We start from the raw sequence: 25,070 nt of genomic DNA on the forward strand, positions 1-25,070 counted from the left end.
GTTTGCCAGAATTCCGATATTAAATTATTTTTATTTGTCTTACTTTCTCTTCGCCGACTCAATTTTACATGAGGAGAGGTTCCGGGAAAATTTTCAGCAGGGTTGGAATTGTCTGGAGAATTTTCTGAGGGGGGGGGGGGGGGTCTGCGATAAAAAAATTCCGTGGAAGAAATTTTTCATGGGAAATTTTTCAGTTCCAGGGACATTTTCAGCAGGGTTTGGATTATCTGGAGGATTTTTCCGTGGGAGAAATTCTCCACGGAGGATTTTCCCTGGGATAGATTCTCCAAGGAGCAACTTTCAACTGAGGGGGATTTTTTTTTGGGGGGGGGGGGGGTCTGTGGAGGAGAAGCCGGATATTTCGGTAATATTTGAAAAGTGACCAGAAATTAAATTTTAAAAGCAACAAGTTTTTTTCAACTGAAAGTCTGGAACAAAATCAAAACTTAAAATCGACAGAAATTATTCTGTATATGAGAGTGGTTGCCCCATCCTCAATAACTCGCTCTTTACATTTAGGTTTGACTTTTTGTCCCAATTCTTCAAAAACGACTCCTAAAACACAAGGGCTGTTTAATTAAAATAAGAAGCTTTTTAACAGTACTAAAAAAAAATTAGCGTAAAGAGTGAGGCACTGAAGCGGGGGAAACTCCTCGAATATACGGAATAATTTCTGTCAGTTTTAAGTTTTGATGTTGCTTCTTACTTTCAGTTGAAATAACTTGGTGATTTTTTTTTATTTTTCTTCCAGATACGGGGAATGGTATCTTTATAATAGAAAGGACACTTTTATTGCAATAAGTCTAAGCAAGTATAATTTTTTTAAGGTTGTTCCGTATTTCACTGAAGACATTTGATGTGGCGTTTACTTTTATCATAAACATATGCCTAGCTTAGCATCAAGCTACTAGTAGTTCTAAGAAAACCTTTGATTTATTTTTGACAGAAAATGCAGTCATCTAAACAGTAAGTTTTATTATTAAGCCACTTCTGGTTCGCTAGAAAGCACTTGACGGAAGTACCAACTGAAAATGAATTCAACTAATCAAACCAAGATGGTCAAGATAGTTGTTAACTAGAGGACTTGGGTGTCCTTTTCAAGCTATATAAGTTTTTTCGAAAGTGTAATTATTGGTCATGTAACTTTCTGTAAAGTACAAAAACCGAATTCCTGATCCAGCTGGCTTCAGTAATGAAAGCGTGAAAATCACTCTGTCGGCGTTGATGATGCGTGCATAATGAAGTATCTTTGTTAATTTAGGGAGATTTTCTAGGCACATAAAGAGATCTTTTTATCTTTCACGTTTTACGTCTATTGCCTTTCTCGTCTCTTATCTTGTGTTGCATGTGTCTAGATTTTTATTGTCAATTTTTATCATCATTTCTTTTATGTCTGTTTCTACAAAATGAAAAGAGCGGGGAGGGGGAGGGCTTGTGAAATACTAAAAGCCATAAAATCTGACTGACTGTATAGGCTCCTGGTTTTTAGCTATTAAATTATAACTAATAAAACTATATTTATTAGCTTAGGTTCCTAAGCTATTAAGTTATTAGGCTGCAAACATAAACTCTAGTGTGATGCTGAATGGTCTTTCTCAATACTAAGATATTTTTTAAAGTATCGAAATCACAATTTGTAAGAGAAGATCGAGTGCTGTACACAAAAGGCTACATGATCTCATGTTGTATATTTATATATAAAATGACAACAGTTATTTTAAATAAATTGCTAAAAGTAAAAAATGTGTTCAATTAAAATACGCTCTATTTTGCCCCCATAATTTTTGAAAAATATCGCAAGACCCTGTGTCCTAGGTTTCTTTGGTACCCTAGAGACCTAAGCATGGCCCTACATTAAAAATTATAGACGTCGGTCGTCTGATCTGAAATATACCCTTATAACGCACGTTGAAATAAGCTATACATCATGGTGAAGACTCAACCCCCACCCCCTACCACGTCAGTATAGCTCTCCTTCTCCCCTTATGCCAATATCAACATAATGTACAGGTTATTTTACCGTCTGTTACAGAGGGTTTACGATTTCATTCGTTGGAGTAAGTTTCACTTACTATATGATTTTATGTGTATTTGTTTCAGGCTTTAAAAGAACTCTTTTTTAATGAAATTTTTCATATTAAACTTTTAAAAATTAATATCTATTCCTTTTTAGTTACCTTAGTTTTATTATGCGCTAATTTTAGGGATGTGTGTAATGTCTTTTAAGTTTTTCTGCTTCAAAACTAAAATGTTGGGTGTCAACTTATGTTTTAGGCATAATCTGACTTTTCAGTCAAAATATCTGATCAGTCGTAGTTTTTAGCAATAATTTTTAATAATATTTTTAGTAGAAATATTATATATTTCTGCTAAATTTTGCTATATATTAATATTATATATAATAGAACTGGATGTAGAGGGGAATTTTCAATTGTATAGATCGAAAATGGTATAATATTTGGTCTTTCAAAGGGTTCGAGCCTTCTGGCTTCATTTCATGGATATCTCGACTACTGAAGTTAGGGTATTAAGGTGAGACTTTCAGGGAATGTTTAGGAGGTGCTGAACGAAATCAAAATACGCCATGAGTATGTAGATATTCAATACGGTGTACCAGCAATATCTCAGGAACAGCTTTGAGCATTAAGTTGAAAATTTCAGGGTTATGTTGAGGCGGATTTTCAAGTAGCCAAAAGACACCGTGTGCATACTACTAATCAGGGCCGTAGCCAGGGGAGGGGCTAAAGGGCTGAAGCTGATATATTTGATTATTCATGGTGAATTTTTATCGACAAACATTGAAGAAATGAGTAATTTGCTGTTTGTAAAATGATTATTCAAGTAATTATTGATTTTTTTGATTTTTTTTTGGCTTGACAGATTTGTATACAATCAGCAAGCCCTCCTCCTCCTTTGCAAAAATTCTAAAATTTCTTTTTTGATTATCTATGGTGTTAACAATTTTTTTCGTGGTCAAAGCCGGAGTAAAGTGGCTGTGTCTTTCCGGTGTCCATAACCCCTTCCCCTAGAAAAGATTCTCTGATTTTCCCCATTACAGTGCGAAGCAAATATAAAATTTATTACTTTAAAAGCCAATCGACTTTAATGCAATATTGTTTGTTTATCCGTCAAATAAATATCTTGTTTCTCATTGTGGCTAGGCTTTTAAATGTGAACCCAAGGGTGATTGCATGAAAATGAACAAATCTGATCTGTTTCACCTTCAACGTCTCGCAATGCTTTGGGAACAGAAAAGAATTTTGCAGTGGTTATTTTTTTTAGTCATTCTTCCATTCAATGCCAAACAGTTCGTGGTAACGAACAGTAAGTAAGGAGTAACTAGGCCCAATAGTAACCAAAACTCTAAAAAACGAAAGTTTTATAACAAAAGATGCAACCAAAGGATTTGATTATTTATGCTTATTCCAAAAAATATAGAATTCATTAAGTTTAATGTTGCCTATCGATAGCTACGAGCCTGAGAAAATTTGAAAGTCACATCGTCAGATTCAGTGTATCAAAGAACCGTATTATAAACGTTCCAAGCTCCCATCTGCAAAAATCTTGACCTTAGTATTTTTTGCCAGAAGAAAGAAAGACCACGGATGCATGTTTATTTTTTTGATTTTTTCCTACTCGTATTTAACCAATGGTAGTAGATAGGGAGAGGGCTCATTTGAACGAAAATTAAAAGTACTAGTGCCCTTTTTAGTTGATCAAAACTATTGGAGGACAAATAGTCCCCCTCCCATCCCCCCTCTTCTCCCAGGGTAATCCAATCAAAATTTTTAAATAGCTATTTTGTTCAACATAATTGAAAAGTCTAGTGACTATGCCTCTGGGGATTACACTACCCTCCACATTCCTTAGGTAAAGGGGTGTAAGCTATGAAATTTGCCGATTGTTTACCTATAAAATTTGTTATTGAGAAGTATACCGACATTTTTCATGAGAGGGGGGGGTATTTTCCACGAGGGGAGTTTTACTTGGGAAGGGAAGTTTCTGGGGGTTGAACTTTCCGGAAAATATTTTACATGGGGGAAATTTGCCAAAAAATTTTTAAGAAATTATTTTTATTCATCTTGCTTTTTCTTTGGTTTTACATGTACATATGTTCCTCGGATAATTGTGTAGAGGAAATTTTCAGAGGGGTTGGAATTATCCGAGGGATTTTCCGGGAAAGATTTTCCAGGGAGGAGGGATTACTGGCATGATTTAAAAAACGATCAGAAATAAAAAAAACAAGCCTGTTTTCAAATCAAAGTAGGCTAAGAAGAATTTTTTAGGCGGAATTGCCAGCTGAAAATTTTCCAGGGATAATTTTTAGCGAATATGGAATTACCCGGCAAGGGACTTTATGCGGTAGGAACGTTTCCATGACGAAATTTTAACGAGGAGATTTTCCTTGGAGGTGGAGGTAAATTTTCCGGCATTATTTGAAAAACGATCCGAAATAAAAAAAAACGTTTTGTCAAGAGGTGCAACTTTAAAACTTAAAACGAACAGAAATTATTCCGTATTTGAGGGTAGCTGCTCCCACCTCAATGCCTCGCCCTTTCTTCGCTAAAGTTTGGATTTCTGTCCCAATTCTTTCGGAATGACTGCTGATACACAATGGTCGTTTAATTAGAATAAGAAGATTTTTTAGAGAAATAAAAGACTAAAGTGCGAAGAGCAAGCTATTAAGGAGGTGGTAGCTCCCTTCATATATGGAATAATTTCTGTTCGTTTTAAGTTTTAATGTCGCTCCTTACTCTCAGTTGAAAAAACTTTTTTCTTTTTTTTTTAATTTACTATGGTACAAAGAAGAAACAAGTCGAAGCAAGAAGATTGATGATAAAAATCCAAAAAAAAAAATATTGAAAGTTAATCCTTTTCAAATGTTTCTTGATTTGGTATTAAAAAATTATTTTTTGACTGAAAGTAAGGATCAACGTTAAACCGAAGATAAATTATCCCGCAAAAGAGAGGGACTGCCCCTTCCTTAACCCTTGCTCTTACACTGAGTTTTTAATTGCTTTAAAAACGCTCATTATTCCATTTAAACGGCCCTTGTTTCTTAAGAGTCGTTCTTGAAGGACTGGGCCAAAAAGTCAAACTTTAGCGGAAAAGTGATGCGGTTGAGGAAGGGGCTTCCCCCATCGTATAAGGAATAATATATGTTTCAATTTTCAATGTTGTTACCTACTTTTAGTTGAAGAACTTGTTTATTAATTCAATTTTTGATCGTTTTTTTTCAAATCATGCCGGGAAATCCGCCTCCCTCTCCTTGAAAATCCTTCCTCACGAAAAATTCCCTCCTTGGAATATTAACCGCTGCTTAACCCCCCTCCCCCGATTTTGGATTAGGTAATGATCATCTAGTCTTATTTATATTGACATTTGATTTTTGTTTTTTGCATTCTAGCCCTCCCCCTTTCCAACCGAATTCCTGTATACGGTCCTGCTACTATGACTACTACTACTACTGCCATTACTGCTACTAGTTCTTAGCCAAGCCATGTTTTGGAAGTGGTGAGGGGGTAACAGCTCTCCTCTTTTGAAGGGAAATATTTTGATTGTAAAATAAATTACATTCATATGACTACCTGCACAGAAGTATGGGGAGTGAAGGACATTCCCTAAGAACAAAAACAATCTGCTTTGCAAAATAGAAAATCACTGACTTATGACCAATCACGAAGAAGAGGTGGGAATGTTGCACTTATTTGAATTGGAATTGTACAGGGATTTTTGACTTGAGAGTTTGGCTATTGTGACTCGGTCTCAAGCAGTGACTTGGCCAGAAGGGTATAAATCCACGAACAAGTTGTTAATGTTCGATAGTTTGAAATAGGTAAGGTATACCCAAGGGTGTTAGTGAAAGGGGATATTTATCTTTTTCCTCTGAAATGGACTAGCTTGGACCTAAGAACCTGTATATTGGGTATAGCGATTTGCTTTTTTTACTTTCTTTCTTACTAATCTTGCATGCCAAAATTTGGATATTAGAAGAGCAAGGTATTGCTCTATTCAGTCTAAATGTTTTTGCTAAGTTTACATTAGAATAATCAAATATTCGTCCTAAATCAACAAAGTCAAATTTGTGTGTGAAATTCCGGTTCTCTTAAACTTATGCGACAACTTCTATTCACTGTTTTTAGTCTGTAAATTTTTGATTTTTATTCTTGAATGGTCTGTTTTCTAAGTGTTTGCCTTTGTAATAGATGTCTCTAGACACAAATATCTAAACAGAATAGAAAATATTTGGACTATTGTATTGGAAAATATTTAGAAATATTTTTTTTTCTAGGGGTAATTTCCACATTGCTACTAAATTAAAAAAATAGATCAGGCATTCCTCTATAATTACGTTTCAAACAGGTTGCAAAATGTCTTCTTCTTTTCTACTTCTTTTAAAGCTTGCAGATTAATTTAGGCCTAATTCATTTCTTTGTAGCCTAAAGCATTTTTGTATTACATTATTGTCAGTTTCTTGCACCGAAGCTTCTTCTTTTTACTTCTGCCTTTCACCACCAGACATTCAAACAATGATAATAAACTGGCTTGCTGATGTTTATTTTTTGGCTAAACCCTTGTCACAGATAACATTATCTGTTTAGAATAGGGCTTTTAAAACTGGTTTGTTAAAAGAGTGGCTAGGAACTGTTTTAGATATTTCAAATAAGGGTTTTAAAAGTTTAAAAAGAGTGACCTACAATTCAGTGCATTTATAGGCTACAACTCAGGGTATATTACTTTACCTTAAATTGCACTTGCCAGCAGTAAGGATGAATCCTGTAGATGCAAGTCAATGATGATGTAGACAAATCATTGGGTGCTTCCCAAATTGTATACCATTACCTGCCACACAAATGACTAAAGGTGTCAGTACTAGGAGACATGCATGCCCATAAGAGGGGGCAGGGGGCACCTGCCCCCCACCTGAATGATGTTGCCTTAGTTTTATATTTTTGTTCTGAGACTTCTATTTTACAGCATTAAAAGTGCCAATTAGACCAGGTTTGCCACCCCCCCCAGAATTCAGCTTATGGGCACCCATGCTAGGAGACATGACTTTATTCTGGCTAAGGGTATTTCATAGGCCAGTCATGGCTATAAAAATTTGCTTCACAGTCTAATATTAGCACATTCTCAGTAAAGTTTCAGGGTGAAGTTTCAGTAAAGTTTCTTGAAAAATTGTCCATCTGGAATATGTTCAGGATTATAGCTTGGTTACAGATTGATTTATATGCCATTATACATCTCCACACCTACACTGGTATATGAGAGTTGATATTTTTAATCTTTGGAACCTTGTAGAATATGCCAAGTTTTGGATATAATGTCACATTATGGATTGGTGATTACCTTAAATTACCTTAAATCACAGCTTGGAGTGAAATAAGGACTTTCGATCCTGTTGAATCACTCCTTATGATGACTGTTGTAGTTGGTTAAGTTCTGGTGGAAGATTCTGGTGCTTCCCAGTCAAACTTCCATGGTGTATCTTTCCACTCATAAGTGATAAAGTTCATTTTAATGCAAATGAATATTATATTTGGTTTCTGGATGAATTTTTAATTCTAAAGGTAGGCTATGTCAATTTCTTAGCTATCCCATTTGTGAGTTAATTGGAAAATTGACCTACAATACAGCCAGTCTTACTTTAAATTGAGGGCCTTGCCTATTCCACCCTATTTGCATTCTGGTCCATAGGAAATCAATTTCTATCCAGAGATCTTCAGAATACAAAGATATCTAAGATGCCCAATTGATTTGTCATAGGCCTAGTTAGTCTAAAACTCTCAACTGGAGGTTTTGAGCTACCTGTCTTGAAAAACAAGAAAATTATTTCTTTGTATGGTAGCATGCATCTCATTATTTATTAAATTTTTTTGGTAAAATTTTAGACAAGCTGCTTTTTGCTATCTTGGAAAATGGTTAGGTTAGGAAAAGAAAAATTTTGGCAAGGAATCCAGGGCCAAAAACATACTCTGAAGGTACTGCCAATCTACTATGTTAACTTTCTTCTAGTTTCCATGTCTTAGAAAATGTGTCTACTTGATGGAATTTTGTTAAAACAGCATTATACCTTAATTTTTAGTTTCTTTTTCTTTTTTTGGTTTTGAAAATACAATTCTTGTTATTTGAGTATAATTTTAAGCCATATCAGTGGTTTTTTTTCTAAATTTTAAAAATATTGTTGCAGATCTTTGAAACCTCATCAATTAGGATTGAGTAAAAATGTGAAGCTGAAAATACTTTTATTGTACTTCATTTTATCAGGACATCTATTTTGAAGGGTTTCACTTTTATAAAACCAAGATTATCAAAGGTCAGTAGGCTACCCTCTGAAGAGAGAAGAAGTGGAAGTAGGTACTTCAAAATATTTTCCAAGGACTTAATTTAGTCTGTAGATCCATTACCAAAAGTTTCATTTTCTTACCCTAGCCTCTTTCCAAAACAGCAAAATATAGGATAGCTTGTCAAGAATTTTACCCCTTTTTCTTTTCCTTTATAAGGTTTATTCTGTATATAAGGTTTATTCTGTTTATTCTAGTTTTTTAAACTAGGCTAAGTTTTTCTAGTGGATGTAAAGAATAAGGTTGAAACTTAAAACAAGCAAAAATTATTACTTTGCAAGTTCTATAAGATATATCTTCAAAATTACCTTGAATAAACTTAGTTGTAATATTTTCCAATATCTATAGGACCTTAGAAACTAGTGCTTTACTGAAAAGTAATTTTGCTTTGTTTTTCTTTTTTTAGAAAATTACAGTTGTGTAGTAAAAGCTATTGAGATCATGGTTGGTAAAAGACTATTGAGAGCCTTGTAAATTAGTCTTTTATTTTGGCATGCTACTTATGCTAATCTTTACTCCCAAGAAAATATCCTGCTTTTGGGGGTCAGTTTTATGTTTCCATAAATTTTTTGAAATTCTACAGATTTTGGAAAACATAACAAGTCAGTTTGTTGAACTAATTTTGTCTTTAGATATAGATGTATCTCATATAATCTCTGAAGCAATAATTTTGTTGGTTAAGTTTCAACTTCAGTCTTTACTGCCATAAGAACAACTTTTTCTTTTCTAAATTAACTTATCATAAATACTTAAATGTAAAATATTAACTTGGCATTGGTATTTGAATCAAATGATGTATCTTAGTTCTATTAAAAAGAAAGAGGAACAAGGTGGCCCTTTAAGGGCTCAAAATGGAATTTGTGATGGCAACAGTTAGTATATTTGAAAAGAGTGCTGAAAGGTAGGCTGGTACATTGTGTATAGTTTCCATCTACAAAAACAATAAGAATTCCAAATAGGGATAGGTCCTTTTATTAGACAGTGAAACGAAAATATAAAACAAAGACTCTAAATATTTTGATGACACAGTTGGTCATCATCTGTCTGATAGAATCCAGATTGCTGCAGTCTACGACCACAACGGAAACCTCGTGTACTCGGCACCAGTAAATGTCAGAAGTGGTGTGCCACAGGGAACTAAGTTGGGCCCGACTTTATTCAACCTCTACATTAACGATGCTCCTGAGGTTGTCCAGAATCTGCTGGAACTATATGCAGACGATTCCAAACTCTTTGGACCTGCCGCTTCTGACGAAGACTGCAATGCCCTGCAACAAGACTTAACAAACCTCTGCCAATGGGCCTCAACTTGGACACTAGAGTTTAACCCAAGCAAATGTAAAGTTTTACATCTTGGACTGAACAACCCTTGCCATAGCTACCATATGTTGGACTCTACTGGTGCTATAACACCCATCCAAAGCGCAGAGGAAGAACGTGATCTCGGGGTAATCATAGATAATAAGCTGAAGTTCCATAGTCACTGCCGAACTCAAGCCGCAAAGGCAAACAAGATCCTAGGCCTAATCAAGCGATCAGTGACTAGTCGCCACCCCAGGGTCATTAAGAAGCTTTACACAGCCCTTGTCCGCCCTCATCTTGAGTTTGGGATGGCAGTTGCAAACCCCCACTTTAAATGCAATGCAGAGTTGCTTGAAAAAGTCCAGAGAAGAGCAACTAGGCTCCCATTTGCCAACCAACAAATCCCATATGAGCAACGCCTAGAAAAGCTTGATTTGCAAACTCTGACCTACCGTAGAAAAAGGGGGGACGTAATTTTGGCATATAAGTTGATGAACAGCAGTGTTATCAAGCCCATTCTCGAACAGGACCAGTCTAGCAGAGCGCGAGGTAACCCCATAAAACTCCGCCAAAGATTCAGCAGAAAGCGTGAGAAATACAACTTCTTCACCAATCGCGTTGTTCCGTTGTGGAATTCACTGAGCGATTCAACTGTTTCCGCAGCTTCAGTTAACAGCTTCAAGACTGGCGTTGACCATGACTGGAGGAACAAACCATGGAGGACGCAGTGGGATGAGCCTACATCCACCACTAGGGTCTATTAGTGTGTGTTATTCAACTGTCCTGTATACGTGTAGGATGTGATGATCCATTAATGAATTGTGCAACGAACTCCTGTCAATACTACCTGGCGACATCTACAGGTTCCTGCAACCTTAGTCGCTAGAAGATGCGATTTAAGGTAATTTAAGGTAATAAAAGAACCTATCCCTATTTGGAATTCTTATTGTTTTTGTCATAGAAAAGGCAGTGTGGTCATGGAGAATAATAGTTTCCATCTACTAACTAGAAAACTAATCAGAACATCCTTAAATTTACTGAAAATCACATAGGAGACAGAGTTACACCTCTCTAAACCTTCAAGAAAGGATTTTTACCTTAATCTTTGGTTTTTGCTTTTTTTTGCTTTTATCCTGGGTTTACTCCTGTTTTTACTTTAATTCTGGGAAAATGCAATTACTTTGATCTCAGCTATGTTAGGTCTTATCTTCAGCTATATTAGTTTTCTTTTTTCCCAATTTTTTTGAAATATTTAAGTGGAACTTTATAAATCAGTCTTTGAAACTTTATAAATCAGGTTTCAGCAAACCTATGAAGCTTAAATGCTTTTCTTGTGCCCATTTTGAGCATTAGATCTTTTTCTTAAGTTTAATTGTTTCAAAACAAAGTTTACCTAAAGAAAAAGAAATCAGTACCCTTTAGAGTGAAACAGCCTAACAGTAGATGCTTCAAAACACCTTCATGGGATGGAACTTAGGGTATAGGGTAAAGATACCAATGATGCATTTTCAGCTACAAATTTGACAGAAAAAAAGTCACCTTTTTTTCAATGTAATTCTGAACCCAATTTGACATGTGTCAAAATACTTGGGGAATACTTGTGGGTGGATCCTGGTGCATTCAACATGTCTATTCTTTTTACTTTATTTGTTCATTTCTCTGCAACTTTTTTTAATGTGTAAATTTATAAAAGACTATTCAGATAGTGGAAGCAAAAAAAAAACTGAAAAAATTGCCTCAAATATAGAGAAGAAATTGGATAATCATATGGAGTGTAACTGTGTGACCTAGGTCTCTATAACATAATGTGGAGATATAATAGTGTGATATATGTCTCTCTATAAATGCTATATGGGATTGCCCACTTCCTCTCAGCCTTAATAGTCCAGCAAAGATTTCTTTGCTACTCACAGTGAAATTTTTGTCTAGGTTTGGCCATTTCAAAGTTAATCCACTTTAAAGATTTTTAGTTTTGATTATCCTTTGTCTGGAAAGTCCAGAATTCTTGAAATATGCATGTCCTACTTAAGATAATTATAAGTTTGTGACACCAAGGAGTTTAACATGTTTCATTAGCATTTTGGGTGGGATAGGGTCTAAGAAAACCGGAGTGGATTTCAAGAATTTTAAGAGGTTTATTGTCATTATATTTAGATAGATAGATTTATTTCAATGCAACAGTAAAATAATTACACAATAATCTACAAATCCCCACAAAGGCTCCATGTCTACAAATCCCCTTAGTGGAATTCTTGACTTAGTGGAATTCACTTTCAAATGTAAATTCTTAGCTTTGTTCAAAACATGGGTAGGATTTTGATGGGGGGTCATTTTTGATAGTTCTGTGACATATTTCAAGGATCAACAGGTCATCTACATATTAGCACCTTTGAGGGAATCTTACCAATTTCATTAACCAATACTACATGTAAGTCTATAAACTGAGGACCAAAGGGGTCCAATGACTTTGGAACTTCTCAGTTATTAATCCAAGAGTAAAAGTTTGGTCAATGCATCCTTTCCTCTTCTCATAACAACACTGTTCTTTTCTTAGAACTTTATGTACAGCATCTCTAAGCCTAAAAATTTCAACATACCAAGTAATTTGCTTCCTAAAAAACCAAGCTAATGTTTCTACAATTACCACATTCACTTTTATCACCTTCTTTATAGAGAGGCTTAATTAAAGTTCCCTTAAAAACAGTAGGTACTTCCCCTTTTTCAAAAATCGTATTCATAATCTTCAGTAATTTATCTCTAACCTTACAAACTCATTTACTGCGTTATCAGCACCTGGGGTCTTGTTATCTTTTAATCCTTTTAGCACTATCTCTAATTATTCCTTCCAAAAAAATTGTCCTTTACCTCCAATGTGTCACAATCTTCCTCAAACTTTTCTATATCATTTTTGTAATGTTATCCTGGTTTAGCACATTCTCAAAATGTTCTGCCCATCTCCTTTTAACTCTTTCCTAGTCACTAGTTTTGGCGCCATTCCCATCTTTAACTGGGACAAGTCCAGATTGATTATTCCTTGTGAATTTTTTAACATGCCAATGCAATATTTTACTATTGTGCTGTCTGGCTGCATATTCCAGATTCTCAGCAATTTCATCCATGACCTCCTCTTCACACCTCCTTAATTCATATTTCAATACTCTTTCTACCTTCCTTACATTCCTCTTATTCTCATATGATCTATTGCTCAAATACTTCTTGTACAAGCCCCTGTTCTTTTCTACTAAACTTAAGGCGTTTTCACTATTATTCCTAGCAGCTTTTCTTACTTTTCTCCCGTAGACACAATTTACTACTTCACAAACCATTTTGATAAAATTATTCTGTTGATTTTTACATTCTCGAAATTTAGACTTTCCAGTTTAATTTCAAGTGTTTCTGGAAGGTTTCTTTCAAACTCTCATCCTGGAGTCTACAAACGTCACTGTTCCCGGGAAGTTTGTCACCCTTTCTGTATTTCAGTTTTAGATTATCCCTAGATTCTTCTAGACTATGATCTTCACTTTTAACATTGATAACAGCATTCAATAAACCCCAGTATCTTGTATTGACCCCGCCAGTCTTTGGTTTACATTAGCATATACAATAAGGTTGACTGTCTTACCATCATGTGAGTACTATGTTAACTTATACCTATACCTACCAAATTGCAGCAGTATATAACCATTACTATTTTCTTTTCGCACACCAAATTTATCTAGATTACGATACAGTCTATCCCTATATTTACCAACCTGGGCATTAAAATCCTCTAATAAAAATACATATTTCTGCCTGGGATCCTGTCTATTTGTTCCTGTACTACTACTACTACTAACAACGCAATGTAATTTGGAAATAGGGTTTCATAACCCCTTTGAAAAAGAAAAACGGAAAGTCCGGTTTTGAAGGCGTTCGTCCTGTTACTCTTACTCCTATTTTCTCGAAGCTTTATGAAGGATTCTTTGCAGATTGGCTAAAGGAAAAAATATTACCTCTTACTGACTTGAAGTAATTCGGGAACCTAAAATCCACCTCTACTTCCTTTACCTCGTTTCTCTTATTGACCACTTCGGGAAAATCCTTGAAAAGCCTAATTCCTGGCTAAATTTAATTTTCATCAACCTTCAGAAAGCATTCGACCTTGTTAACCACAATATATGAATTGAGAAACTTGTCAGCGAGTTCAATATTGATCCTTTACTGGTGAAATTGGTTGCCTCCTTCTTAACAAATAGATCGCAATTTGTCAAAACTAGAATCATTATTCAAATCCTCTTCCTGTCCACAATGGCATACCCCAAGGTGCTCTCCTAGGTCCCCTCCTTTTTTCAGTCATGATCAGCAGTCTCACAAAGGAATTTCCTGACTGATGGAAATTTGTTGATGACCTGACGGTTGTTGAAACTTGCTTCATAAATTTAATAAGCGACACAATGAGTATCCTCAATTAAATTGGAGACGAGGCTTTGGACTTATACATGACAGTAAACCCCTCTAAGTCCATGATAATGCCCATTTGTTTCCTCAAATCCTCGCCCTGTTTTCTTAATCCTATCCCTCCTGAAATTCCTGTGTCCCCATTTAAACTACTTGGTGTTACAATTTCTTCAAATTTAAAGTGGGATATCCACATTGAAGATATCATTCATAGAGCTAATGTGCCTTTCGCCCTCCTTAAGTTCCTAAATAAATTTAGCGTCCCCCCTTCCTACTCCTTAAGGATTTACACGTCTTTTGTCCGCCCGCATCTAGAATATGTTTGTCCAGTTTGGCACCTTGGTATCTCCCATGAAGAATCGAAAAAAAAACTAAATCAATCCAAAAAAAAGCTTTGCGAATAATTTTTAAAGAAGGCTTGGTGCAATGGTCTTTGCTCCTAAAAAAAGCTAGTTTGGAAACTCTTGATTGAAGGAGGGTTTCCTATTGCCTCCGTTTTGCAAAAAAATGCAATAACAAACCCTTGGACAGCAAGTATTTCCCCCAAACTTCACTTCCCATTCAGATTACGGCCGCCTTGAGCTGTTTCTGAGCCCATCCCTATTTTTCCCCCATTCCTTGCATTACTTCTAGATACGAAAGAACTTTTGTCCCCTTCATTACAGAAAAATTGAATAAAGTATCCCACTAGTTTCTCTTTTTCCCGCTCTCTTTTGTTTATTAGCTGATGATGCTGCCCAGGTTCTTGCACTCATTTGCTTGCCCCCCCCTCTTTTTTTTCGGTTCCCCCTGTAATTTTATATGTTATTTAATTTTTTGTTCTTTTTTTTTTGGGGGGGGGGGGTATTTATTTATTTTTATTCCCCCACCCATTTCTTGACCAGTTTTTATTTTTTTACTCTTTTTTTGACCTAGTGTAGTTGAATTATTGACACTTTTAGTGTCCCTTTTAATTTACATGTATTTATGTCTTGCTCTTTTTTTTGTCTATATTCGCTTATTTTTATGTCCCCCTTTTTTTATGTCCGTTTTAATTGTTTTTCTGATTTGTATTTGTGTAAGTTTAGTTTGACCAGTTTTTATCTTTTTAACTTTTTAACCCACTTTTTCCAGTGGGTTATCATTTATTTATCAATGTTGATTTGTGGTAGTTTCACTCTTGGTAGATTGTTTGATTTTATTTTTGCTCATTTTTTGTTTAATGGAGTTCTTTACTTTTCTTTGAAAAACTTATTTGTGGAAAAAGTTTTTTATATTAATTTCTGTTCGTTTTATATTGACATAGTTTTTTCAGGAAAAAAGAAAATAATACTTTAAATCTTTTCGTTTTTTAAGACTTTATAGTTTGGCCTGCTATTTGCATGCTGGAGAAAAATTTTCAGCAATTTTTAACAACATACACCCTTTTAAAAATTTGAAACAAATAGTACTGTTTAATTTAGTTTCATACCTCCTCTAGTTGACCTGAAATGGAAAACTTAATACGATTTACAAATATATCTGTTTACTTTCTTTGATAGTTTGGATGCATTTACACTATTTTGATTTGGTTAAATTTTAAGAGCAGAAATGGGAGGGTTGGCGTAGGGGGAGGGGGAGTGGAAGGGGGATTAGTTGCCCTAATATCTATTAAGACAATTAAAAAGGGCATCAGCCCTTTCTATTTTCAATCAAATGAGCCCCTTTTCGAAGTTCCCACGACAACTCCTTTGATACGAAGTGCCCTGGTCTAAACAACAACAACAACAAAAAATGATAAATTATACCCACTTCGATCTTTACTATAAAATGTCAAGCCTTCCAATCACTTTCGACTATTAAAAGGGCACTAGGCCTTTCGATTTCCAATCGAATGAACCTTTTGGAAACGACAACACTTTCTATAAACACCTTGTATGCCCCCAGGGCATAAATTACAACCCTTACACTAAGGTCTGTTAGGGTGGTTGTCATCCTCCAAGACCGAATTTCCAGAACTTTCATCTACGTTAAAAAACATGGCTATCTCAAAATTTTGATTGGATGTGTTTGGGGAAATGGTGGCCGTGAGAGGGGCGGTAGTCGCTCTCCAATCACTTTCAAGTATTAAAAATGGCCCTAGCCCTTTCAATTTCCAATCAAATGAGCCCTTTTGAAAATTCTGTGACAAAACTTTCAATAAAAATCTTATATGCCCCCATGGCATAACTTACGACCCTTACCCTGAGTGCTGGAGGGGGGGTGTCATTCTCAAAGACCTAATTTCCAGAACTTTCTACTAAGTTGAAAAAAATTGCTATCTGAAAATTTTGATTGGATGTGTTTGGAGGAATGGTGGGCGTGAGAGGGGGGTTAGTTACCCTCTAATCACTTCTGACTATTACAAAGGGCACTAGCCATCTCAATTTCGAATTGAATGAGCCCCTTTGGAAGTTTTACGACAACTCTATCTATAAAAACCTTATATGCCCCCAGGGCAGAACTTACAACCTTTGCCCTTGGGGCTCCGGGGGTTTGTCATCCTTAAATACATAATTCCTAGAACTTTCAACTACGTTGAACAAAATGGCTATCTCATAACTTTGATTGAATGTTTTTGGGGAAATGGTGGGTGTAAGAGGAGGGTTAATAACTCTCCACTCACTTTGACTATTAAAAAGGGCAATTTCAATTTCCAACCAAATGAACCATTTTTGAAATCTATAAAACAACTTTCTATATAAACTGTACATGCCACCAGGACATAACTAACAACCATTGCACTGAAGGCTCTGGGAAATTTATTATCCTAACAGACCTAATTTCAAGAACGTTCAACTTCGTTGAACAAAATGGATATCACAAAATTTTGATTGGATGTGTTTGGGAAAATGGTGGGGGTGAGAGGGGTGTTAGTCGCTCTCCAATCACTTTCAACTATTAAAAAGGGCACTAGCCCTTTCAGTTTCCAGTTGAATAAGCTCTTTTGAAGTTCTACACTTTCAATAAAAACCTTATACGCCCCCAGGGCACAATTTACAACCCTTGCCCTGAGGGAAGTGGGGGGGGGGTTGTCATCCTCAAAGACCTAATTTCCAAAACTTTCAACTACGTTGAAAAAATGACTATCTAAAATATTGATTGGACATGTTTGGAGAAAAGATGGGCGTGAGCGAGGGATTAGTTGCCTTTTAATCACTTGACTAGTAACAAGGGCACTAGCTCTTTGAATTTCCAATCGAATGAGCCTTTTTTCAATTTTTTACGAAAACGATTTCAATAAAAACCTTATATGCCCCCAGGGCATAACTTATAGCCCTTGCCCTGAAGACTGTGGGGGGTGTGTCCTGCTCAAAAGTATAATTTCATGAACTTTCAAATGCGTGGAGCAAAATGGCTATCTCAAAATCTTTATTGGATGTGTCTGGTTAAATGGTGGGCGTGGAAGGCGTTTTAGTTGCGTTCCAATCACTTTCGACTATTAAAAAGGGCACTAGCCATTTCAATTTCCAATCGAATGAGCCCCCTTTTGAAGTTTCTACGACAACGCATTATTTAAAAACCTTATATGCCCCCTGGGCATAATTTACAACCCTCGCCCTGAGGGCTGTGGGGGGTTTTCATCCTCAAAGACCTAATTTCCAGAACCTAAAATTTCGTTGAATGAAATGGCTATCTTAAAGTTTTGATTGGATGTGTTTAGGGAAAAGGTGACCGTAAGGGGAGGTAGATTTGCCCTCTAGTCACTTTTGACTATTGAAAATGGCACTAGTTCGTTCCTTTTCTAATCGAATGAGCCTTTTTTGAATTTTCTATGGCAACGCCTTCAATGTAAAACCTTATATGCTCCAAGGGGCACTTACAACCCCTGCCTTAAAGGCTGTGGGAGGCTGTCCTCAAAAACATAATTTCTATCTGGAAACCAACTACGCCGAACGAAACAACTATCTCAAAATTTTGATTGGATGTGTTTGGGGGAATGATGGGCGTGGGGCTAGTTGCCCTCCAATCACTTTCGATTGTTAAAAAAGGCACTAGAACTTTCAATTTCCAAATCGAATGAGCCCTTTTTGAAGTTTCTACGACAACCCCTTCCAAATGAAGTTCACTGTTCTAAAGGAAAAAAAAAATAGTACATTGTGCCAACATCGTTCTTCATTTAACATCGTTCTGATATGCCCTCAGGGCATAACTTAAAACCCTTGCCCTAAGGGTTGTGGGGGAGTGTCCTCCTCAAAAACATATATTCTATATGGAAATCAACTACGCTGAACAAAATGGCTATTTCAAAATATTGATTGGCTGTGTCTGCGGGACTACTGGGTGTGGGGTGGGGCTATTTGGCCTCCAATCATTATTGACTATTAAAAAGGGCAATAGCCACTCCAATTTCCAATCGAATGAGCCCTTTTCGAAATTTCTACGGCAATTCCTTCGATACGAAGTGCCCAGGTGAAAAAAAAACACATTGTGCCCACATCGTTCTTTACTTAGGCAGCGCTAGCGCGCTGCCTATGATCCAGATCTGTCTAACCGGGTTCGAGAAGACATTCTGCACTGTCTAAAAAAAACAGTTACCTATAGGATGTCAAAGAAATCAATGTGCGATGATAACTTTAGAAATTATTCTTAGTGTACAGTTCATTTTCGGATATAGAAGAGTATATACCTATTTGCATACTTATGATTTAATTGAACTTTTAAAATACAATAGAAATCAAAATGAGAATTTTTTGAAAAAATATGAACTTTTGTGTTTTGAAATCAGTATCTACCATTTTATTTCCTAAAAATCATAAGAGATACCTAAATTTCGCTTATGTCTTCGAAGATAATATAAACTTATTTCAATACATTATTCAAATTTGTTTGATTTCTAAAAAGTTTCAAAGCTAGGATATTTTACTTAGCCAAAATGCAGGAAATTAGCAGAACCAAAACTTCAAAGTAGAAAGTCACAGAAGGACTATTTTTGGTAAGCCAATATCACTTCCATTTCTTATAAGATCAAAATTTGTCTATTGGTGCTGGAAATGAGAGTTCCACCTTGTGTAGAAACAAAAATTAACCTAGCGTATAAAAAACAATTCGGTGTGTTATGACAACTTTGGAAATTATTTCTAAGTGAACAAAATAATTTTGTATATAAGAAAGTCCATTTGATCATGCCTACATTTCATAGTATTACTCGATTAAAATACCAAAGGACACTACAGCACGAAATTGTTGCGAAAGAGTTTACTTTCCCAGCTAAAATTGTTTTGTTTTTGCATTATGTACAACATGAGGAAAAAAACGGTGTTGGTCTGGAAAATTGTTGTAAATTTTACAAACCTTCACTGAATTTTTTCTGTCCTGTTTCATGATTCCCATACCCAAGAAAAAATGTCGAGTTTGCATCTCTTAACACTTTGGGGTTACAGATCGCTGATCTCGAAGAAAAAAGCTGCAAAAGTGGCAGTGTTACTCCGCAACACAACTGTGTTCTTGGCTCATCACCTGTATCTCCTACCACTGACTTTTGAGCAGAAGGTATGCATGTTGCACTTTAATTTGAAGCGGTATCTTACAAAATTTCCCATCTGTATAATAGAAGGCACAAAGTAGACCACCCCTTCAATCTTTCCCAAAAAGGTTTTGCAAAATAGTATATGTTGAATCTTTTTCAAATCAGAATCATGCAAGGATTTTCAATCTCCCTGATTGGATGGACTAAGCATAGCAGTTGCCCCACAATATCTCTTATGATACCGCCAACATTTCAGCAGAAAGGTACTCATGTTCCACCTCTTTCAAACCGGAATGATGCGAATATTTTCAATATATAGGGTTAGAGGCACAAAGGAGACTCTTAGCACCTCCTCTCCAACCCCTCTCTACTGCCAGCTTTGTTCAAACAAGAATCATGCCAAGTTTTATGCCTTTTCCATTTGCATAGCATGGGAAACTTCAGAACTTTAGGTCTTTCCTCTGGAGCAGCACGGTTTGCTCTACCTTTTGAAACATGATTATTTTATATTTCAACCTTTGCAATAGAAATGGCTACCTTGACATTTTGACTTAACGGCATTTTTGGCTGCGATGGGTTCTTGGGACAAAAAGGAGCGCCAGGGTCTAGTTGCCATCCAATTAGCCTATATTTTGCTAAAAGGCATTAGAATTCGCGATAAGTATTTAGATTAAGCCCATTTTGGAAATCGTACTAGAAAAATTCTAGAATTAGTGTCAAACGGCGGTTTTTTTACATTTGAAAATTTACTATTTGACTTTTGCTTACTATTGGCTGCACTTTGGTCTTTACTAGACTGTAGCTATGTTGCAACCATAAATAGAGCGAACTTTTTTTTTTATCGTTTAATAAAACCAAATAACAGCCAGAAGAAAATGAGCCTCAAAAAAAAATTTCATAAAGCAGTTTTTCTTTAATTTGTTTCATCACGTTTGTTTCATGAAACGTCAAACAATGTTCATTGTTTGACGAATAGCAGCATGGCAGCATAGTTTGAAATTTTATGGAAAGGTCTATTAAAACATGTCTTTTCACCTCAATTCCCAGTACAAAGCGAGGCGAGAGCTTCACATCCTGTCAAGCACTTCAAAGTTCATTGTCATGCGGGTGTTCTGACCCTTGTACATTCATGAGTTTTTGATCTATTCATTGCTTCTCTACAGTGTCTGTATTGAAATTACAACTTGTATTCCTCAAGTTAGGTTATTTCAGATATTGCACATTCAGCCGGTGAAGAAGTTCCCCTTACTCCTCTTCAGTAAATGAAGTTAGTTGAATTAGGTCTTTACTTTAGAGGAGAATATTCATGACAAGCCCTGTTCCAACAAAAAATAATTACCTGTGGCAAATAACCAATCGAAAATTAAGCTGGTATTTAAGATGGTCCAGTATAAACAGTTGCAAATATAAACTGGAAAAGTAGAAAATTAAACATACTTTAATTGTTCAGATCAGCTTATTTTGATTAACTGGTGTTAGGAAGTGGATCTTAGATTTGTTTCTGCATGGTTTTCAAAAAGATTATTCATTTCATGAAGCTATTGATTTTCAAAATAAAGAAAATAGTGAAATACACAGATACTTTTTTTTAGCCACAGGGTTAACAGTTTAATTTCGTGCTGAATGCCACTAGTCATAATCACTTTCCGACAGCAATGTGAATTTGACTTCCAATGCTAATTCTTGCTCCTCCCCCTCCTGGTTTGATATAGTTTCATCGCGTTGTGTCTTTGCTTAGGTTTATATGATTCTGTCAATTGTTAAAAGGGTAAGCCCTCCACTGCCTTGGGTTTAGTTAAGTTTTGTATGGTTTTACTTGTTTTTATGGCTATACAAATCTATGGAGCCAAAAAAGGCCATCAAAACTCTAGCGGGCAAAAAAAAATTTCTAAATATTCTAGCCAGAACGTTGATCTCCCTCTTTCTCCCCAATCCTGGATTTATCCTTTATCTTTCATCTACGAGAAAATATTTGAAGACAAAGTAGAATATAAAAGACCCGTGTAGTTCTTCGGAGCTGTATTGAAATCAGAATTTGTTATGGATTCTATTAAAACTAGCCTAATAGCATCAGGTAAGGTTTTGGGCTGAGTCCTCCTTTGGGTGAAGGTTAGAGTGGAAGTGAAAAGGCTAGGTGCAAAAGGTTTTGCATGAAATTAGAGTGCTTTGTTTAAAGCAAAATAAGTTTTTTCTATGTAGTTAGTGCTCTATTACCATTTTTAAAGACATTTTAATATACTGCTCATCTACTGTTTCTAATGTGTTCTAATGTTTCTTTTCAGACTGCCATCACGCCAAAGAAAATAGCATTAATTCCTTTCCTAGTGAATTAGTATATCAAAATTTTAAGTTTTTGTTAAGAGATCTCTAGTGTGAAGAAACCCAGAACATGGCGAAACTCGGAAAAAAATGCCGATTAATAACGATGTTCAGCTTGACGATGTCTTTCTTCCTTGTAGAATTAATTGTTGGATATGTAACAAACTCAAACACCTTAGTCGCTGATGCTTTTCATATGTTGTCAGATGTTGCGTCATTAGTTGTTGCTTTTTTATCTATTAAGGTAAGTCATTTTTTTCAGCTTAGTATCTGTATTTTTAAAGGGTAGCTCTGATAGTTCCTTCGTGCCCAAAGGATGTCCAAAAATGGAATCTTTGGAAAACTTTTACTGAACAGCCTACCTAGGGGGAATGAGAATACTGTAGTAGGGCATTCCAGACTTGGAACTGGCAAGGATTAGTATATAATAACCTTAAGTCCTTAGTAATTTTGTAAGAGCTGGTTAAACCAAAAGTTTAAACAAAAATTATCTTCTTAAACAAATTAACCCATCTTTTAAGGGTCTCAGGCTTAGTTCTAGAAGCAGTACCAAGGGTGCTTTCGTCAGTGAAAATACTAGAACGTCCGGATCCATTAATGGTGATCTATGTTTTTTTGTTTTTTTTTTGGCTAACGTAGCCGACAACAAGTTATTGGTTTGTAACCGCAACAATACGGTCAGTACCACATGTCAAGAACAGAAATAGCATTAGAACTGGACGTTATGGACACCAAAGTCAGCTTACAAGGGTGAGTGAAAAAGGAGGCGTGGAGATCACCCTTCCTGATAAACGAGAGTCAAACCGATTGTGAGTATTCCTCTTACTATATCAAGATAGTTTCATAATAAGAATTTGGCAGGTTTGAGGAATTAAAAGCCCATCTAAACGCACATCCAATTAAAAGTACATCGGACATCCAAAAATATAGCCGGAGGAATCAAACCATAATCAACGGCTGAATCTAGAAAATACTTTGAGTTATACAGGCGTGTTCCATGCAGTGGTTGCCTCGCAAATCTAACTGAAAATCCTGGAAAATCCTTAACTTCTAAAGAGGCAAGTAGACGGTAAAATTTTGCCTTTTCAAAAATGTTACTAAATACATAGCCGGGTCACTCCGAGGTCAGACTTTATATAAAACGATCAAAGAAGCTCGCTTAAGTGTACTGGACCAATTCCATTTTGGTCCAGTTATTGTTGGTGCTTTGACGAAACCAATTACAAGTTTCGTCAAAGGCCAAATAGTCGAAAGAAGAATCAGTAAAACTACCTTGGTTGGTATAAAATCAAGGTCAGAAGACACTTACAGATGAATGGATGGCATCTATTTATTTACAGATGAATGGATGACAATAGATTATCAAAATAAAGCAAAAATTAGCAATTTTAACCTGTTTCCTGCCTTATTTTAATATATTCTGTTTTTGTTTAAAATATAACAGTATTGAAGCACCCAATGCTCCGAACGACATTGGCTCTTTCCCAATTTCATGGCCCTCATTCAACAGGAATCTTATCTGTATCTCCAATTTAAGGGATTTTACTCCATTGTTATATCAGTTTTGACATCTGTGACGCTTATATCTGCCAAATTGACATTATTCAGCTGCCAATTTTTCCACCCTTAATATCTTTTGTCAAGTTCCATATTTCTGGTATAAAGGCCTATTTCTTGGAATCCTTATGCTTTCTTCGCCCTACTTCAAAAGTGAATTATTTTTATTTTCTTGGCAGATCTGCCGCTTTCCAGACATATATTGTGTAGCTTAAACAACTGTCTGCCAGATCTATACTATTCCTTTGTCAATTTTTGCATCCGTCATGTCTTTTGCCAACTTACAGTTAAGCCTGAGTATGATCTAAACCACATTTCTTACCTGAAGGATTTTCACTTGAATTTTTCATCTTTCGGCATGCTTATACTTTCTTGGCCCTAATCCAACAGTGGATCCTTCTAATTTTTTTGGCATATCTGGACATTGATTGTGTAATTTAGACACTTGTGAGCTTTATCTCTGCCATGCTTATACAACACCTTTAGTCCTCAGTCTTATAGATTATAAACAAGCGTTTGATTCAGCTGATAGAAGAACTTTAGTGAAGGTCTTATCCTTGTATGTTATACTAGACAAATACATTAAAGTGATTAGTGCTGGTAAATACAAACATTTTAAAGGAATTTGATTGTGTAGGTGTCGTAAAATTATTGGAGAATTAATTTGAGAATTATCAGGGGAATTTCGAGACGATCAAGTTGAACAGTTGTTGTGATGGTCATTTTTGATCTGAAGACTCGTAAGAACGAACAGTCAACCCGACTCCCCCATGGGGAGCCCAGGAATTTACAATTGTGATCAACGTGCTTCAGGGTTGGAGAAGTGTAATATTCAGCGGATATCAATGGCATCATTCGGATTTGATCCCAGAGGTGGATATTTTGCGGCACCAAGAAGTCCAACTCCATTTGTGAGCCCCCAGCAGTGTATAATCCCAAGAGGTCAATCTCCAATACAACTAGTTAACAGGTATAGTCAATCAACAATTGAGCTACTAATATCACTTCTAGAAACAGAGGAGATTAAACTGGAAGTACAAATAGTAAACCCTTGTATTGTAGAATGTATTGCTGAACCATCGAGAAAGAGAAAACCGAATAATTCAGAATTTTATGGATGCCAGCAAGTTCAAAACCCCAAAATAGACATGAGCTCAGGAGCACCTAGTAGTAAATCTATTCAATTACAGGTAGAGGAAATGTTTGCTGAACGGGTTGAGACGCAGTTCAAAGATGAAAATTCCAGGTTTCTGGATGACTATGTAATCATGGTCAGCCTAAAAAAGTGCTGGGTGATGGCAAATTTGAATTTGATGCAACCAGAAAGAGAAACAAAATGACCATTCATTGAGCCGAGAAGAAGATGTAAAGAAAGCTCTTTTTATGAAGGAAGTAACTGGGTTATCAGTAGAAGTAAGAAAAAAAAAGAGATTCTTTCCGTGAAATTATAATAGGTATACAGATGAACAAATATAAGAGGGTATCCAGTCCAAGTTTGAGATTGAAGCAGTTGTGCGACAAAAAAGATATACAAGAGGAAAGAAATTTGGAGGATAGTTACGCTGTAATGGTATTATTTGTATCAAAGAGTTTACCTGCCAACATATGGTGCTGTGGCAGAAATAGATACGTATTTATGTACA

At 35.8% G+C, this 25,070-nt stretch overlaps 1 protein-coding gene across 2 annotated transcripts in view; it reads left to right on the top strand.

Annotated features, from left to right (window-relative positions):
• The first annotated feature begins 6,248 nt into the window (after positions 1-6,248).
• ZnT63C (solute carrier family 30 member 1) overlaps positions 6,249-25,070 on the top strand; it is a 179,567-nt gene continuing 160,745 nt past the window's right edge. Inside the window, exons 1-2 of one of the 2 annotated variants that reach the window (XM_089108153.1) lie at positions 6,249-6,294; positions 21,834-22,114. In XM_089108153.1, the coding sequence (XP_088964279.1) occupies positions 21,941-22,114 (174 nt within the window). In that variant the 5' untranslated portion in view covers positions 6,249-6,294; positions 21,834-21,940. Of the gene's footprint in view, positions 6,295-19,554; positions 19,575-21,833; positions 22,115-25,070 lie in introns of those variants that run through there. The other variant, XM_089108154.1, reaches the window with a different exon arrangement.

The sequence above is a fragment of the Artemia sp. Qi Xiang Cuo genome, chromosome 2 (genome assembly GCF_049724085.1).
Source record: "Artemia sp. Qi Xiang Cuo chromosome 2, ASM4972408v1, whole genome shotgun sequence".
Lineage (NCBI taxonomy): Eukaryota > Metazoa > Arthropoda > Branchiopoda > Anostraca > Artemiidae > Artemia > Artemia sp. Qi Xiang Cuo.